Below are 13,531 nucleotides of genomic sequence, written 5' to 3' on the forward strand. Positions count from 1 at the left end.
TCACTTCCTCTCGCGGTCCGGATTGCAGCAAAACCGGGCAGCGCGAGGGCCAAAAAGTGGAAAGGAGAGCGCCTTTCCGCGTCGCGCCGCCAGCTCTCCAAGTCCCCCTCCCCAGTCCAGACCCTCGCAATCCCAACTGCAACTTTTTCCCTTCCGTCTTGCTTTCCTCTTGGCTGCGGCGAGCGGGCGCCGGGCCGCTAGGCTTGGAGCTGGCGGCCGGGCGGGCGGCCGCGTGGCTGCGGGTGACTGTGCGGGCGAGAGCCGCGAGCCGGCGAGTGGGTGGGTAGGTGGGTGGGTGGGGAAGGAGGAGGGGAGAGGGCGGGCGGGGAGAGAGAGAGGGGTGTGGGGAGGAGTGGGAGAGGGAGGGAGGGGGGAGATTCCGCTCTCTTGCCGCTCCCAGCTGGGGCGGGTGGCGGGGGGAGGAGGCCGCGAGGAGGGAGGGGAGGAGGGTGGGGAAGAGAGGGAGGGAACCGAGGAAGACGCTCGGATAACCCGTGCGTTTCGTAAGGCTCTGAGCACTTGTACATTTCTGCAGGCGCGCAGCGAGCCATTTGCGGCGGCTGCTGCAGCTCCGACCGCATCTTCCTCCTCCTCCGGGCGCCGGGTGTGTGGATGTGTGAGTGTGTGTGAGTGTGTGTATTTTGCAGGTGTGTCCGTTTTAATTCTGCCCAGTAGGTGGGACTTGGTGACTTTAGCACCATATTTTCCTTTTCCTTGTGTTTTTTTTTTTTTCCTTTTTCTTTTTTTGCCTCCCCACCGTCTGTTGCAACCCTGCAAAGTCTCGGAGTCGGAGAGCGCGGCTCGCTTCCCGAGCCCCCGGACCCGGCGAGCCGGCGAGCGCAGAGCCGGCCACCATGCCAGGCAGACCGCGCCACTAGGCGCTCCCCGCGGCTCCCACCCAGCGGCGGCGGCGGCGGCGGCGGCCGCGATGGTTTCAGACGCTGAAGGATTTTGCATCTGATCGCACGGCGTTTCAAAGGCAGAGGCCCCCCTCCCCCTTCCCCCCTCCCTCGCCGTCTTTGTTTCCTTCCCCCCCAGCTCTCCCTACTCCCCCCACCCCACCCCCCTCTCCTCTCCTCCTCCTCTTTTTTAGAAGCAGCGATCGGAGATGGATGTCTCTCTTTGCCCAGCCAAGTGTAGTTTCTGGCGGATTTTCTTGCTGGGAAGCGTCTGGCTGGACTATGTGGGTTCCGTGCTGGCTTGCCCTGCAAATTGTGTCTGCAGCAAGACTGAGATCAATTGCCGGCGGCCGGACGATGGGAATCTCTTCCCCCTCCTGGAAGGGCAGGATTCAGGGAACAGCAATGGGAATGCCAGCATCAACATCACGGACATCTCAAGGAATATCACTTCCATGTAAGTCAGGCGGCCGCTCCCCAGCCCGCCTCTCCCCTCGCTCCGCGTCTCCCTCTCGCCCGCCCGCCGACCCGCAGGGCGCGCGTCAGGCTCGCTGGCCCTCCGCCCGCCCCAGCTCGCCGCTGCCCGCTGCCCGCCGCCCGCCGCCCGCCGGGCGCGCGTCAGGCTCGCTCTGGCTCGGGAGATGCTCTCGGGCTGCGTATTCCAGGTGACTCCGGCCTTGGCGAGGCGTGATCTGGTGATGCGTGTGGGTGCCTCTCCCGCGAGAGGACCCCAGCCGGCCGGGCCACGCGGGGCCCGGCTCCCGCCCCCGCCCCCAGGCGCTGCGGCTCGTTTCGAGGGTGCGAATCGGGTTCTTTGCCCCCCACTAAATAGCAACAGTTTGGCCACGCTCAAGTGGAATAAAGTAGACGAGGTTCAATTCCCCGGCAGCGGCGCCGGCAGCGACAGCGGTGGCGGCGGCAGCGCTTAACCGGGAGGGAAGGTGACAGTTAGGGACTGCTCGCGATCCAGCCCAGAGGTTTAACTGTTTCCTTTTGGAAACAGCAAAACACGCTGTCAAGTAAACAAGTTGGGAGTTGGCTGCTCGCAGGGAGACTTTGGACATGTCGAGGCCGTCATGGACGCCTACCTCTTCCCTTTCCTTCTCGCCCGCCCTCTCCAACCCCATTTTGGGCATTTCCGAGACACCCCCCACCCCCCGCCCTTTCCCACCCTCATCTGCATCTGGGCGCCTACAGATCCTGTTCCTGTTTGAGCTTTGATAACTGTTCCAGTAATTCCGAGTCGGGATGATGAAGGGAGGAGGGAAGGCTTGCGTGTTTTGGGGATGGGGCTTCTTATACGATCGTGCAGATCCCTTTATTTGGAACATTGAACTCTGACTAGAATTTGCTTGGTTCTGTCCTGTCTGAGTGAGACCTGTGGTGGCCTGCTCTTCCCCCTACCGCCCCACCCCCGTTATTTTTCTTCGGCAGGGATGTGGGTTAGAAGCATGGGCGGAGAGAGCCTGTCCAGATTATCTTCCACTGACCTCAGCCAGGTGACCCCCATCCCATCCTGCCATCCAGAGAAGGGTTGTGGATGGCACTGGGAGTGTTCAGGGGGTAGCTCTCACCTGTCTCCCCTCAAGGTCCCCACCCCTTGGAGACCCCTGAAGTGGGTGGGATGCTGAAAAGGGTTGGCACTGAAGTCCTGGCTGGGGTCTGAGGCAGGCATTTGGGCAGACTCAAGAGGGGCTGGATTCTGCCGTGGGTGCTGCCCTCCCAGGCATCAGCTCTCCCTTCACCTCGGCCCCAGTGCGATGGGGCTGTAAAGCCTGGTGGAATTGCAGTCCTGCTCTCTCCGAAGCCCACCAACCCTCTTGGCTTAATGGAGACTCCGCTCGTGTTCTTGCAGCTAACAGTTTGAGGGAAGTGTGCAGCCCAGGAGTTGTCCCTGACTCCTGGCCCAGGAGACGAGCTTGACCCATATCTTGGCTCGACCGTTCACCCCCTCACCACCTTCAGCCCGGCTGGCCTGGGGTGACAAGATAAATAGCCAAGGGTGGGGTGGAGGGGAGGGCAGGAGAAACAGGATGGACCCAATGCAGCTTCTCCCACCTGCAGGCCACAGCATTCCAGCATCCCCAAGGATGCAGCCAGGAGGGTGGGAGTGAGATTGTCAGGGAACCTCTGCCTTGGATGTGCACTGAGGGGTGGGGGTAGGGATGTGTGTGGGATGGGAGGGGGGAGCCTAGCAGTGGGTCCAGGAGCTCAGGAGCTGGACCTAGGGATTTTCAGGGGATCGGGTGGGCCAGGGGTTGGAGAGACGGTGCCCCGGGTGCCCAGTGCGGGTCTCTGGGAGCTGGTGAGCCTCAGCCAGCTTGTTCTCTGTTCCAAGGGTGTGTGTCCCTGTAGGAAGCTGGTGGGAGGCGGGGAGGGTCACAATCACGTAGGCTCTTTATGGCCATGCAGAGGTGTCCCCCCTCTGCAAAGAAAGCTAGGGGAAGCAGTCTGATAAAGAAGAGTTGGGTTGAGCTTTCCAGGCAAAGGGTCCAAGATGGGGCTGCTGGGAAGGTAATGATGGGAGGGGATGGGGTGGCTTCTTGTCCGCTTTGCCACTGAAGGACCCCAGAGGGGCAGCTGGAGCAGGTAATCCGGGAGTAGATTGGGAGTCCCTCTGTGTGTGTCTCCATCCTTGTTTCAGGACTCAGACACTTTGCCAGGAAGTCAGGACTCCTTTCCTTGAATCCACCCCAACACCTAAGAGCCAGGGAACTGGATTCCCACCGGAGCTGTGCCGAGTGGCAGGTGGGGGAGGGTCAGAGGTCATGGGTGGGATGACCCTTCCTCATCCCATCTTCTCCCCAGTGCCCTGTTATATCTATGGCTGGTATTGACGGAACTAGGGAAGGGCCTAGCCTTCTGGCCTGGAGGCAGAGCAGAGAAGGAGGGGAGTCCTGCTTGCCCTGGGAGGCAAGTGTCACCATCACTGTCTTACCTCATGATGGAGGCTCAGGCTACAAAGTAACTTTCCTGGGGGCACATAGCCCCAGCAGTGAGCCAGGCTTAGGCCTTTGTCTGTTGGACCCCAAAACCCAGGTCCCCCACTCTGCAGGGCTACCTATGGATGCGGGCTGGAAGGAGGGGCTTGAGGACAGAGAGGAGCCCTCCAGGTAGGGAGGGGGGGCTTCCTTTAGTGGGACCTGGATGTGGGGCCTCAGTCCAAGCCCGGGCTTTGCTGAAAAGGAATGTGTTCTTTAGATTTCTGATGCTATCAGAGATTTGGAGATCAAGGGGTCCCCCAGCCTTCCATCAACCTGAAGCTCTTGATGCTGGTGTATGTCTGGGGGTGCAGCTTGGGCAGACTCTGGGGACCGAGGAAGAGGCTGGGGCAGAAGCTGGAGTTCCAGCGGGCCTAGCTAAGGGAACCTGGGGTGACTGCCACCCAGCCACCCTCCTGTTCTCGGGGCTGTGGACTCCTGAGGTCTCTCCCTCAGGTGCTGAACTGATCACCCCTGAGTTTTCAGAGGGACCAGAGATTCCCTGTGGTCCTTCCTCTCAGGGGTGGCATGTGTGGTGGCTCCTGTGTCCCCATCGGAGGGTGCCTCTGATGGGGTAGGTGGCTGCCCCATCAGTATCAGGAGGAAATCCGCTGCAAGGCCTCAGGGCAGAAGTGTGGGTCTCACGTCCGCCCTCCCAAAGTGCTCTCCCTTTTGGCTTCTTTCTGTTCAAGAGGCCGATCCCTCTGCCGTTGGAGCTCTTGACACACAGTAACCTTACCTAGAAGGGTCCATGTGCGGCCGCACCCAGCCAGGCTCTGACGTCACAAAGGCAGAAGGGTGGTGGCTGGGAGGGGGGCCCTCTGGCTTCTCTAGGCCAGGCCTGCCTGGGGTTGGGTTGGAGTAGTGCATCCTTGGACTGCTAGAAAGAAAATCCAGGGGGAGAAGATGGCATAGCTGGGCTGGGTGTTCCTGGGCTTGTGAAGACCGTGGGCTCTTGGCTGGGACCCTGAGCTGCCAGCTGGGTCTCCACACGAGCCACCACAGGGTCCCTGGTGTTCACAGCACTCTGGTCCCTTGATTTCCCCTGTCTTCCCTGCAGGCCCTCCCCTGGCTGGGTGAGGGATCATTTGGGGCTTTGGCTGCTGTACTGACTTCCTGATTCTTAGCCTTTCTAAGGGTCAAGGGGAGAGCCAGCCTTGACAATTACCAGTGGGAGCTGGGCTGCAGGCAGGGGTGTGAACCAGGCCCCAAGAACATCATAGGGTTCAATCAGGAGCCCCCCACATTGGGGCTAGGCCTGAGGGAGGGAGGTAGAGATGTGAGGGGCCTTTGAGGTGAGATTTAGAAGGGGAAGTGGTTATAGCCCTGGGGAAAGAGGTACTTCCAGGATAAAAGCTGGGGACCCTGGACTGAAGAGGCCCTGAGATTTTGTATGGAGGCCAGGCTGTTGGTGGGTGGAATCCACGCCTTCCCTGGAGGACCCTCCCTGGAGCCAGAATCCTCAGCCTGGGTCAGTCTTCCGAGGCACAGCCCGAAGCCCAGGGCATCAGCTCTGCAGCTCCAGGGGACCTGAGCACATGATGGGTTTGGGTAAAACCAGCCCAGCCCGGCGCTAGCTCTGCGGAGCGGAAGTGGAAAGAATGGCTGTGAAGAGGGACGGGCCTGACATCCGCTCCCCTGGGCAGCTCTCCATCCTTGCCTTACCTGTCCCTGGTGGCTGACTCCTTCTCTCTGACTGTAGGGGTGGACAAAGGCCTCCCTTGGGCTGGCCTTTGCCAGTATTGTGGCATCTCTGCTGCTGCCTGGGCTGGGGTCCCCATGTAGAGGGCTGCGTTCAGTGGACTGTACTGGGATCACAGACACCATCTCCAGCCTCCCTTTGGGGCCTCCAGTTGGCCATTGGCAGGGTAGGATTAGAGAAAGGGATGAGACACATGAGTCCCACACCTGGATTTACCCTTTATCCTCTGTGAGCCACGGTAGAAGACTTTCTACCGTGTAGAAAGTAGTAGTCTTTCTGAGCCTGGTAGTCTTTCTGAGCCTGGAAATTCAACTGTGAATTGAGGCCATGGAGCAGTGTCCTTTCCAGCTTAGACATATGCCATCCCGGGGCCCAGGGAACATCCCCAAGGAGGTTCTGCTAGGCCACTTCTAAGGGCACCATCCCTGGGCTTGGTGCTGACCCTTGTGATGCCACCCAGAGGAAGACAGCAGGTGCTCCCTCGCTGGCCATTTTCCCTTCGTTCCTTCCCCTTCCACCTCTAGAGGACTCTGGGCCACCCAGTTTGGAGTCCACTGTCCAAACCAAGTGCCACCCCTAGCAAGAATGCGCCGAGGCCTGCAGCCTCCCATCAGAGGCTGGACACCCAGCTTCGTGGCCCACCCCCACGCCCCCCGTGTACCGTGAGCTCAAGGCAGGGAGATGTCCTTCTGCAGAGTTTCAGCTCATTGCCAGAGCAGGGGCCTCTGCTGGGTGTGAGAAGAAAACGTTAGAGCTTCTATTTCAAGTTACTGTTGTTGAGAAGAGGGAATATTTAATGTTTAATATATGAATCGAAGAAGTATAAGCATATAATTTAATAAATAGGAGTGTTTGGGGGTTACGAGATGAATTTTTATTGCTAAAGCATGCATAATCAAAAAAGCTTGGTGCCCAATGTTGTCGTGGCTGGAAGGGCCTGGGCTTGAGAGGGAGCCGGGTTGACAGTAGGAAGGGTGGTCCTGAAGCCCCTGGCTCTCCTTCTTGGCTCTGTTCCCAGGAGGGGTTGATGAATTGGGAGTAGGGGCAGGGGCATGTGAGGAGGGAGCAGGCTGGGTGGCAGAGGGGATCAGGATTCCTAAGCACCCCCAGTCCCAGGGCCAGGCCAGTTCTCAAAAGACAGTCCCTAGTAGCCCTTTGGGTCCTGCCCTTTGTCCCTTGTAGCACATCCTTCACCTCCATGAATCCCTCCCCCCCCCCCCCCCCGCAAATTCATTTCTTCCTGCTCTCCAGTTTACAGTTATTGTGTTTATTATTTTTTAAATTAATTAATTAATTAATTTTTGGCTGCGTTGGATTTTCATTGCTGTGCGCAGGCTTTCTCTAGTTGCAGCGAGCGGGGGCTACTCTTTGTTGCGGTGTGCGGGCTTCTCATTGCGGTGGCTTCTCTTTGTTGTGGAGCACGGGCTCTTGGCACACGGGCTCAGTAGTTGTGGCTCGTGGGCTCTAGAGCGCAGGCTCAGTAGTTGTGTCACACGGGCTTAGTTGCTCCGCGGCATGTGGGATCTTCCCGGACCAGGGCTCGAACCTGTGACCCCTGCATTGGCAGGCGGATTCTTAACCACTGCGCCACCAGGGAAGTCCCTGTTGTGTTTATTTTTTGCCACAGCTACTTGAAGTACCTAAGCAGGGATTATTAGCCCCATTGTCCTGATTAACAAAACAAACAAAATAAAGAACAGAAATTGAATCCCAGTGGTTGAGTGTCTCACAAAAGGAAAGATCCAGAAGGGTCTTGAGGCTCCTCCTCCGATGCTCCCTTCGTGGCCGCTCTGGTGTCCTGGACTCCATTCTCTCCCCGGCGGTAACCCTGTAGCTGGATACCCTCTGGCTGTTGGGAACGGAGAAGCAGACTATCTTCATCCAGAAAGTTCCTTCTCTCCCAAGGGGCAGCGCTATGGGAGCAGCCCATCCATGAGGGCCTTGTGGAGGGCAGCTGAGTGGCCTGGTGGTTGGGTCTAAGCGTGGCCTGAGTGGAGGCTGGACTCGGTCCCCCAGATCTATCGATGAGCAACTGAGCCCTCAGCTCAAGTCGTCTGTCATCTCCTGAGCCTTGCTGGCCTCCACTTTGGGAAACCTAAACACTCCTGGGGGCCGGGCATGCTGGCAGCTCCTCTTTGATGGACTGGATGTCAGACCATCAGGAATGAAGACTCCAGATTCTCAGTGCCCAGTGGAACTCCCATGAGGATCCTCAGATTTCTGCCTACTACCTCCGAGGGCAGGGCTCCCCGGAATTCAGAGTTGGAAGGGACCCCTGCAGTCAGCTCCTCCCTCACCTTACCTGCGAGGGTCCCAGTAGAGGCGCAGAGAGAGGCGGGGACTTAGGGGTCCTCGGGCTGCTGGAGGACGTCCCTGCCCAGATGGCAGCACTGCCTTCTCCTACTCAGTTCTGGCACCCTTTCTGGGCACTCTGTCAAAGCCAGAGCCTCGCCCACGACTGTGTCTCCCTCTGGGGCAGTGATTCCAAATCTGGGGTCCCCAGAGGCAGCAACTATGCAAGGCTGGCAGCCCCAGGGCTCTTCGCAGCCTGCAGCCCATGCCAATTAAAACTGCTCTTGGCGAGGGCTCTGCTGAGCTCTATTTACACACAGGGCTCAGGGATCTGTGGGTGCAGCCAGTTTGGAGCCTGTCCTTTCTAACTTCACTTCTGCCCCTGTTCCCCCATCTGGTTTGTCCCATCGTAAGTGTCCCCCGTCTGGGTGGTGGAAGATTCAGGATTCTGTCCCCAGACAGAATCATCCAGCAGGGAGAGGAACCTGTCCCCAGCAGCTCCTCCAGACCTGGCCTTTTCCTAGCTTTGGACAAACCCCTTCCCTCCTCTGGGCCTCAGTTGCCTTCTCTGTGAGATGAGGATAATAATAACAACTACCTTTTAGCAGCACTCTGAGGGTCAGTGGCCTGTGTCATGCCGGGTAAAGAGAAAGCTGTCGATACATGATAACTCATGGCAGCTAGCGTTTACTGAGCACTTACTCTGTTCCAGACACTGTTCCAAGCACTTTGGAGGTAATATAACCCATTACGGCCTCACACCAACCCTAGGAGATAAGTACTATTATTCGTCCCATTTTACAGATGGGGAAAATGAGTCCAGAGATGGAATGTGACTTGCTTCATTTCACGAAGCCAATCAGAGGAGTCTGACATTTAATGTTAAGCTCCATTGCCTATACTCTCGCTATATTCTTATGCATGTGGATATATACTGCTATACATACACATTCACGAATCTATGACCATCAAGATAAATTAATAATAAAAGAGTAGACATGAAGGTCTAGGAGGATCCCTTATTTTATAACATTCCAGTTCCCTAGCTGAGAATTCCCCTGGCTGGGGTTGGAGAGGAAGGCAGATGAGACAGTGGTGGGTCTGGTGTTGGCCAAGCAGCCCTGGCCAGCACTGTCAAAGCCAGGCTCTAATGATGGGGAGGCTTGGGGAGGCCTCCCATGAGGCTCGTCCCAACCAAGCCCTCTCCCCAGGCCTTGCTGACCACCCCATAGCATCCTGGTTTCTGAGGTCAGGTCAGCTTCCCCAGGAGACCAGGTGCCAGCTGAGGCTGACGAGTATTCAGGAAGCTGGCGGCTGGGCCCCAGCCAGCTCCACTCTGGGCTGAGACACGGTCAGCAGGACTGTGTCCCCAATTGCCCATGGCCAGAGAGAGCCTGGATGGGAGAATAGAGGGCAGGTTGGCTTCTCCCAGCTTGCGTTTTGGAGTTCCAAGGATGCCACTGGATGTAGAGCAGAAGGGGGGTGTCTGATGTGTCCACCTAGAGCTGGAAGCGGATATTTAGAGCATCTTTCCTGGAGGGTGAATTCTAGTTCTTCCTGGCCCTTCTCTTCCCTCCTCCTCAAATGAGCAGCCTTTACTCCTCTCAACCCTTCCTCTTTGCTCCATCTCTCTTCCCCCCTTGCTCAGGGAAGCTCCATCTGTCTCTCCATAGGGATGAGCATGGGGGATGGCTACAGCTGTCCCTGCAGAGAGAGCTGGGGTACCCAGCAAAGTGCTACGATTGCAGGGCAGGAATTTGTGGAAACACACCATTTTGCTGCTTTTTGGCTGGAAGAGTTCACCACATCCTAGAGCCTCTCTGGCCTTGGTTTCCCCTTCTGGGATTTGGGGTCACCTCTGGGAATTGGAGTTTATCTCCCTCTCAGGGTCACTGTCAGATCAGGGTGATCACATACTCCATGGGCTCCTCAAGCGGTAGGGCACCATGTTGCTTATTTACATTTCTAGACGTCTGAGAGTGTTTTTGAGTTAGGAAAAAGATCAAGACTTTGAACCATAAATCATCTGACCTGGAAAGGGGCTCAGAAATAATTGGGGCCAAACCCAGTTTTACAGAGAAGGAACCCAAGGCTCCAGAGAGGTGAATGGACTTGACTCAATCACCCAGCAAGTTCCTGGCACAGTGGGACCAGAACGCCTCCGAGGCCGCCTCCCCTGCTGGTGTGGCTCTCATCCTCCCGCCCTCTGCAAGCCTCTGCTCTGGGGCTGAGGGATCTGGGCTCTTCCAGAGGCAGGGAAAGGAGCCCTTAGCCTCCTGCAAACAGAGAAGGAGCAATCTTAGATGCGCAGTCCTAATCTGGGCTGCTTCCCGCGGTAAAGTGGGCTGTGTGCGCGCATCTGGAGGCGTCTTTGCGCACCCACAATTGCATCTCTTCTGTGTTCCACGCACATCACGACTGAGGTCTCCCGTAAACAAGCCCTGAAGCCTTTGGCTTCCTGCCTACAAAGATCGTCTGCGTCTAGACTCCTGGTGACCACCAGAGGGCAGTGCTGCGCACGAGACCGACCGAGGCTGGTGGCGGCTGCCTTTCCTGGGAGCTGGGGATGCGGCTCCAGTGTGGTGAGATGTGCACCGGCTGACCTGGCTTTCAGAGCCTTTTTTGAGCCAGGGCTGAGCAGGGAGGTCAGCTCTCCCCTAGGCTGGGCCTCTCGCAGCCCTCATCATGGGGTCCTGCCTCCATCATGTCTGCAGCCCAGACATGTGAGTCTCCTGCACCTGAGCTTCCCAGGAGGTGGCTGGGAGAGTGCCCTGGGTGACCAGAAGTGGGCTGGAGTGCTTTCCTTCCCACCAAGTTTGTCTCAGCAGCAGCAGGAGGGGTCAGTGCATCTACACGAGGTTTCATGGAGATGAATGAATGGGACATTGTTCCTGCCCAGGAAGATAAGTCTTGATGGGGACACAGAGAAGTTGACAGACAGCTACACTGCAGAGTTAGTGTCATGGGAGCTTCATGAACTCCCTCAGGCCATTTGATATGGCGGTCCAAGTGTGGAGGCATCTCTCCCCTGTCTCTCCCCGCTGCCCCCGACCCCAGCCATGCCAAGCTCGGTAATTACTTAGACACCAAGTAGCTGCTCAGGAAGCACGGGATCCTGATATTTACCAGACATGAGAGCTTGGTGCTGTCTCTCAACCTCTCTAGACCACCTCTGTTCTCAGAGACACCCATCTAAATTGATGGGTATCAAAGTGCCGTGCAAACCAGGGTCCTGGGACCTGCCTGGACTGGCTAGTTTTGACTGTTTCCTTTCTGTGCATGCTTTGAGCTCTTCTCTGGCTGTTCCAAGCTGTCTCGTATTTGAGCAGGTGCTGTCTTGTTCTTTGCACTAATTGGTTCATGAAGGAGCCTTGTCCCACTAACACAGCTATTCGTTTTGGAGACGGGATCTCCCTCTTTTTTTTTTTTTTTTTTTTTTTTGCGATACGCGGGCCTCTCACTGCTGTGGCCTCTCCCGTTGTGGAGCACAGGCTCCGGACGCGCAGGCTCAGCGGCCATGGCTCACGGGCCCAGCCGCTGCCGCGGCATGTGGGATCTTCCCGGACCGGGACACGAACCCATGTCCCCTGCATCGGCAGGCGGACTCCCAACCACTGCGCCACCAGGGAAGCCCTCCCTCTTTTTTAGTGGGTCCTGAGCTCTCAGATCTGGGGCCTGCAGCCCTGCCCTGAGGGCCATCCCATGGCTGCTGGACCCAGGGCTGCAGGTGAGACCCTCTCTGTTGTGGTCAGTCTTTTCCCACCTACTTATTTCTGATACTTTTTTGAGGCTGATCCCTGAAGAACAGGGATGAACATAACATTTATGGCCGTCCTACTAGGCTGGAGATCATTTGCGTAGACAACCTTGCTAATGGATGGCACCTGCTAAATGAAGCTTGAGTTCACAACTCTGCCTCTTCCCAGCTGTGTGACCCTGGGCTGGATACTTTTTTGATTTCCATTTCCTCATCAGAAATAATACTGATAATACTGGGTTATTTTTAAGATTTTGATGAGAACGTGCACTCCAGTCTGTGTGCGTAAAAGTCTTAATGCTTGTCTCCCCCTCTCGTTTTCTTCCTCTTCTCATTACCACTCTCCAGAACATCATTCCCACAGGTGTGGTTACTTTTTATGACCCTCATTTGTTCTTCCCGAGTCCAGCCTCTCCTACTTCCAGCTCATCCTCCACATCTTGACAGATTAATCTTTTAAACCAAGGGCTTCCATTAGAACTATTCCTGGGCCCCAAGACTTTCAATGGTTCTTTTGCCTCAAAGGCAACCCAGTGTCATAGGAAGAATAGTGGCTTCTTTGGCCAGATAACCTTCAGTTTAAATCCTGGCACTGCCCCTGTATGAGCTTAGGCAAGTTACCTAACCTCTGTGAGCTTCTGTCTCTTCATCTGAAAAACTGGGCTGACTAGATCCGTCTTCCTAGAGTAGTTTTGAGGATTAAATGAGATTATAGTAAGTGCCTGGCATATGATGGGTGCACAGAGGCCAAACTGGCAAATGGTACAATAGGAGTCTCTCAGAGGTGAAGGGCAGGGGCATTTCTGGGTCCTTGAAGAGTGGGATGAGAGGGGAGCTAGGACCTCCCCTAGGGCCAGAGCTCAGGGAGGCAACAGAAGGACTAACATGGTGTGTATTTGGAAAAGGTGACAAAGTGGCTGAGGCACATGTCTGCCCAAGAACAGGGAGATTGTAATGGTTGCTACTGATAGCCTCAGCTGGGAAACCAAGTGGCAGTGTCCAGGCAGAGCCTTCCTGCTGCCCGCCTCCCCCACTCCCCAGCCTTGGGAGTTGGGATGCCAGGATCCTGCATGCAGGGTGACTCAGGAGCACCCAGCCCCTTGCAGGTGTTGCTCCATGTGGTTTTACTGCTGTTCTTGCTCTATGTAGCTTCCCACTCACTGGATGATTCTCTTCCGGCTATTGTAATTGACTAGGGCTGTCAGCTACAGATGGGGCTCCAGGACCAGCCCTGGGAGAAAGAATGGATGAGTCCAGTGGGAAGAGGGTGACTGCTCAGTCCCTCCAATCCACCTTGAAGAGCCTCCCATGCGCGTTCATTCCAGTTCTATGATCAGCCACAAGAGGGCACTAGACCATGATTTCTGCAGGAAGGGAGGTGCTATTTATCCTGCCCTATTATGATTGTGCCTTTGAACAAAGCTGCACGTGGTTTTCTCCCAGCACCTCCCAGGGTCATGGCAAACCAACCCGATTTAACCAGAACCCATAGCATAGAGTCTGATAACTCAAGGGAGGCTAAAGTATGTTGTGAAAAGGTCATGGAATTTGACGTCAAACTCGGGTTCCAATTCTTGCCCTCCTCCTTGCTTGTTTTTTTTGAACTTTGAGTAAATTGCTTAATTTCTCAGGGTCTCATTTTCTTCACCTGCAAAGTCAGGTGTTGTTGGGAGGTGTTGCTGTGATGATTAGTTTATATGATGTGTGGAAAGTGTCTGGAACATGATGAATAGATACTCCATGATGGACCATCCGTCTCTTTCTGGAGGAAGGATGGAATTAGGACACAGTGCAGGGGGTATGTATGGGATCCTGTTGGCCTGGTAGGATCATTTTACTTCCCAAGGAGCCCGCTATGGTTCTAGTTCATTGGGGACAGCAGTGACACCAAGTGGCCAGA

At 56.1% G+C, this 13,531-nt stretch overlaps 1 protein-coding gene across 3 annotated transcripts in view; it reads left to right on the forward strand.

Moving 5' to 3' along the window:
- Positions 1-515: 515 nt before the first annotated feature.
- Positions 516-13,531, forward strand: part of NTRK3 (neurotrophic receptor tyrosine kinase 3) — a 377,501-nt gene continuing 364,485 nt past the window's right edge. For 2 of the 3 annotated variants that reach the window (XM_032623818.1, XM_032623820.1), the window contains exon 1: positions 1,067-1,356. In XM_032623818.1, the coding sequence (XP_032479709.1) occupies positions 1,109-1,356 (248 nt within the window). In that variant the 5' untranslated portion in view covers positions 1,067-1,108. Of the gene's footprint in view, positions 1,357-13,531 lie in introns of all 3 variants that reach the window. The other variant, XM_032623819.1, reaches the window with a different exon arrangement.

This window comes from Phocoena sinus, chromosome 2 (genome assembly GCF_008692025.1).
Source record: "Phocoena sinus isolate mPhoSin1 chromosome 2, mPhoSin1.pri, whole genome shotgun sequence".
Classification (NCBI taxonomy): Eukaryota; Metazoa; Chordata; class Mammalia; order Artiodactyla; family Phocoenidae; genus Phocoena; species Phocoena sinus.